Source organism: Rhinopithecus bieti, unplaced genomic scaffold (genome assembly GCF_001698545.2).
Source record: "Rhinopithecus bieti isolate Rb0 unplaced genomic scaffold, ASM169854v2 scaffold_33444, whole genome shotgun sequence".
NCBI classification, from domain to species: Eukaryota; Metazoa; Chordata; class Mammalia; order Primates; family Cercopithecidae; genus Rhinopithecus; species Rhinopithecus bieti.
In genome coordinates this window covers 285,769-290,723 of record NW_016814544.1, presented here as the reverse complement: position 1 = coordinate 290,723, position 4,955 = coordinate 285,769, and the positions used below count along the sequence as shown (strand labels likewise).

Here is a 4,955-nt window from a genome sequence, read left to right as displayed (position 1 = left end):
GGGATTACAGGCTTGAGCCACCGCGCCCGGCAACATTTTTCTTATTGATGCTGAGTCTTCATTTTGATTATGGAAAGACTGTTCCTAGGTTAGTAACAACTAACCATTATTAAGCATTTCCTGTATGCCAGACACTTGGTTGAGCATGATGCATGAGCATTGAGTATAATCCTAACAACATCCTAATCAGGTTGAAGCCATCGTCTATCCTCATTTTACAGTTGAAGAAACTGAGGTTTAAAATCATTTAAGTAATTTGTTCAAAGTGACCCAGCTCATGAGTGCATGAATTCCCACAGAAGGCAGGCTTGTTTTTGCAGGTTCGAATCACCTGGGGAACTTTCAAAAACCACTGATGTCTAGACTCTATCGGAGATGAATTTAGAATATCTAGAGATGGTGCTTAGGCATCAGGGCTTTAAAAAATAAGTTCTTGAGGTGGCTCCAAATGATAGCCAGCATTGAGCAGCTCTGCTCCAGTGCCTGCAATATTTAGTGCTGTGCTATGAATTCTCCAGTGACCAGTTTATGGCCATTGGCTTAAATACTTCACCCTTCTGAACATGAATTTCAACTGAAAACTAGGAGTGCTATGTCCTCACGTCATTAGAATTACTTGAGAAAATAGCCTAACAGGACTAGTTCTGAACCCGGCACTTGTCAGGCTCACACAATGTGAGTCCCCATCTGTGTTTCCTTGTCATTTGCTGTGAGTAGTTACTACTCACTACTCTCTGTGGGCCTGACTCCAGCACTGTCTTCACTCTTTCGTTAGTTGGCTACTTCCAAGCCACTACGGGCTGGGGAAGCAGATAACCAGAATGAGACATATGTATAAAATCACTGTATTAGGGAAGAACTAATAGGCTCTGAGTCAGTGCCCGTGGGTTTTTCCTAAGGGGTCCTGGTTTGAACCAAGGATTTGGTTTAGTGGAAGGCTCAGATGCATTTGCTTCCCTTCTAGGCCGGAGTACATAGTCACCAAAACCTAGAAAGTTCTAGAAAAGCAGAGATCTAGTTTAACTCCTAATACTACTGATGGGAACACTGAGGGTCAGAGATAGAATGTGATTAACTAAAGATCACACAATGAGCACAGTCAGAGCCAGGGCTGGAAGCCATGCTTGGAAGTCCTGCCCTGTTAACTGGTTCATTCATTCATTCATTCATTCATTCATTCACTCATTCTTTCTTTCTTTTTCTCATTCCTTCATTCAACAAATGCTTATTGAGGTGCTCCATGCACCAGGCACTCTCCTAGGTGCTGCATTGCAGTGGTGCATAGGACAGTGTACCTGCTTCCTGGAGCTCAAGTAAGGGGGGATAAGACCAGCTGTCATATCACTACCTGCTTTTTCCAGCAGTCTGGATTTTGCAATCCTCCACTCTTGAACAGAGCCACCTGGCTTTTCCTGACTAGTCTTTCTGTTCACTAGTATCTGTTTTGCATCTTTTCCTTTATTTCTTCATAGCTGCCCCCTCCTTGCCCCCACCCCTAGGACTAATCAGGCTTGCTGGTTTCCCTTAGCTTCCCAACAATAAATCTTCAAATCCCTTCTAAGAATATTCCCACTTATGGTTCCACAATGCACATCGTCATTTTTCGAGGCACACACTTTCTTCTATGAGGTGATTCCTTAGGGCAGGGGGATGCCAGGGATTCAGCCAAAGAGTCTACCAGGGCAATACAAAATATAAGAGTTTCTTAAACAGAACTAAATGAATCCTCACAAAAAATTTAAAATTCTCATTTCAACACATATTTTATAATGTATTATATATGAGTATATATTATCTACCTTGTCAGTACACTTACATTTATTTGTGGGGTATCATAAACATTTTTCACTGATATCCATGCACAAACATGGGAACCACTCCTTAGGGACTCATGTTCAGGAGTTCCCCTCATGCTCCCTGACGTCCCATACCTTGAGATGGCACATCACAAATTTATGCATCACGTGATTCCACTTGGACTTCTTAAATATGGAAAGGTGCCCCACATCATGCTGCAAAAATGAGCTCTGGGCCTAGGAGAGATGAAGTTACTGTTAGAGAAATTGGGACCCTAACAAGAAATCAATCAATGAGTCCCACAGTAGATTCACAACCTTATTTGAGAACAGTGGGTGATCTTGTTTGACCTCCAGCCAAAATTAGTGTCTATTTCCCGTACATATCTTGCTTGATCTTTCCAACTTTTATGCCTTTGTTGTCTCAGCCTGGAATGCTCTCCTTGTCACTTTCAAAGTTTTCCAGTATGGAGTGCAAAGACCATGGTCTTTGGTGTCAGACAGATTTGACTTCTAAACTGTTCTTCAACACTAACGAGCTTCACGACTCTGGGCAAGTTACTCGGTAGCTCTCACATTCAGTTCTTCATCTGATAAAAGGGGCCACTAATACCTGACTCACGGGGTTGTTGTACTACTTACGTATATGTAAAGTGTCCAGCTTATGCTACATACTAAACAAATATTTGTTTCCTTTCTTGTTTCCAAAAGTCACTTTTCAAGAAATAAAACAAGATGATTTAAGAAAAAGAATTAACATCCAGAATTCTGGAACCTGGAAACACATTGCAGTTAATTCTCTACAAAACCTTTTCCAATGATTCTAATGAGAATTAAATGATGCTCTTTTCTGCTCCAACAGTACATGCTTGTTCCTTTCCTTGGGATTAATAACATTGAATTGTGCCCGGCAGTGTGTTTAGCTGTTTGTGAAGGACTATTTCCTCCACTAGATAAATTCTCTCAGGAGCAGGGAGCATGTTGACTTTTCCTTTGTATCGACAACATGGTATCATGCTCATAGAAGGCTATGTTCAGAGATTCATACTTTATTCAACAAAGATTTATCAAATGCCCTGCTAAATGTCAGTTGCTATTTGTCATTTATAGAGGAACTCACACGTTCTTATTCTCTATAGGATATAACCTCTGCCCTTGAAGAATTCGTGGTCTGATGCATTGATAAATGTTGATTGGTTAAAGAATGAAAGATAAATATGCATGTTGCGTGGCTAAGGACAGAACTTAAATCACTGAGATGGTGGGGATAAAACAGGGCAAAAAGCAGCAATTGTCATTAATTAAACATTTACCATAGGCCAGACACTGTGCTTTATATTTTATACATTTGCCTGATCAGTCCTTCTTAGAATAATTCCACATTCATTATTATCCTCACTTTAGAGAGGAGAGAACCAAAGCCCAGTGACGCTTGGTCACTTGCTGGTAAGTGCCTGACATTGATGAGTACTTTGCCAAGAAGTGTCAGGCAGCAGCTGGCACCAATCTAAAGAGAGAAGAAATTCTGAGCCTTTTTATGACGACGCTGCCTGGGCTTAGTATACCTGCTTACCTGAGAAATTGTGAGAAGAAAGGAAATGAATATAGTAACAGGCCAGCCGCTGCCAAAATGATACAGTATTAGCCACGCCAGCACTTCCAAAATTAAGATCTGGGCAAAGTGAAGAAAGAAGAACCCCAGGTTGGCGTGGAACATGTTCATAGACTCTATGATCCTCCGCAATTCTTGGAAATCTTTCACCAACTGTGACTATGAAACAAATATTCAAAGAGTAAGTTAGCTCCTTCACGGGAAAGGGAATACAGATGAACATAATTAATAATTTATTTTTTAATTTTGTATACATCTCTTTTATTAATAGAATTTTATTAATACATTTAATTGTCCAGAATTAAAACCCCAAAACAATGAACCAGCAAATAAAACCTTCCAAAAAATTTATGAAAAATTTTTGTTGTTTTCTGCAGAAGTGAAAGATGAATGATGACTTGTAAACTGTCCTAAACCTGTTTTGGAATTCAGAATTAGATTTTTTCAGGGGAGGGGGAAGGAGAAGAGAGTGCAGTAGAGAGATACGTACGCCTAACAGTCGCCTTTTAAACCACCAGGATTATTTCAGGTGTTGAGTGAGCTCTGGTTCTGTTTGGGGGAACTTGGTCATCTATACGGATCTGTGTTACCATAGTTTCTGGTATAGTTTACAAAGTACTTTCCAGGCCATCAGTTGCTTAATGTGTAGAAAGGGTTATTTCATGGAAGATGGAGATCGTAGAACAATGTAGTTCACTTAGATTAGCTCTCAGGATGAATTTTCTGAGAGCTGCTTAGTGGATCCCCCCAAATAAGGCAGGGCTTATTAGTGTGTGTGTACTCAGTTGGAGAGGTCTCGTTTAAGGGCCCTGTGTGTATGTGCATGTGTGAGTGTTCATGCACAACATCAGCACTGGTTTACAAACTTGCACAACATATTGGGGGGCACACAAGGTTGGAAAGAAATATCTCTTGGCTTATTGACTATTATGGACTCGAAACTAGGACAGCTGGGAAAGTGACCAGGTTATGAGAAAGATAACAGGGTTGTACAGATGTAAGAAAGGAGAAACGTTAGAAACAAAATAGAAAGAGCTATGAAAAGAATTCTAGAAGCCAAAAGTTTCAAAATTCACAGACACAACTTTTAAAGGACCCATTGCCTGGCAAAAGTTCTGGATAGGCTCATCTCCCAAGCCCCATCAGTCTTACACTTCTTGTGGCCACAGATTATTTTAATAATTAATATTAACTTGTTATCTGTAGGGTGCCTCCAGCCTGGTCATCTTTTGCAAAACATTTATTGCAGAGTTGAGGGAGGTCAGCAAAACCCAGAAGAGTGACTGACTTGAAGTTATCAACAAGTCAGTGACAGGTGGTGAACTTAAACCTACACCTGACACCGAATTTTATGCTCAAATACTAATTTTCTATATACAGCAACTAAAATAGCCCCACAAATGTATTAAAGAAAATTTATGGTAGACCTTTATCTCTGGAGACCAACACTCTTTTAGATAATGATTATCTGATAGGTCTCAGTCCTTAGTGGGATTTTATTTTTCTTAACAGAAAATATTTAGGAAAAACAATAAAGATTTGCATCA

At 40.0% G+C, this 4,955-nt stretch overlaps 2 protein-coding genes across 6 annotated transcripts in view; one reads left to right on the top strand and one right to left on the bottom strand.

The window, feature by feature from the left end:
* Positions 1-4,955, top strand: part of LOC108514874 (olfactory receptor 4C11) — a 416,510-nt gene that overhangs the window by 138,483 nt on the left and 273,072 nt on the right. The gene's annotated exons all lie outside the window — the stretch shown is intronic.
* The window catches only part of LOC108514867 (putative fatty acid desaturase 2-like protein FADS2P1), a 42,079-nt gene that overhangs the window by 21,450 nt on the left and 15,674 nt on the right, over positions 1-4,955 (bottom strand). Inside the window, exons 3-4 of the mRNA XM_017851387.1 lie at positions 3,370-3,567; positions 1,932-2,033 (exon numbers count right to left, since the gene is read on the bottom strand). Of these exons, the coding sequence (XP_017706876.1) occupies positions 1,932-2,033; positions 3,370-3,567 (300 nt within the window). The remainder of the gene's footprint in view (positions 1-1,931; positions 2,034-3,369; positions 3,568-4,955) is intronic.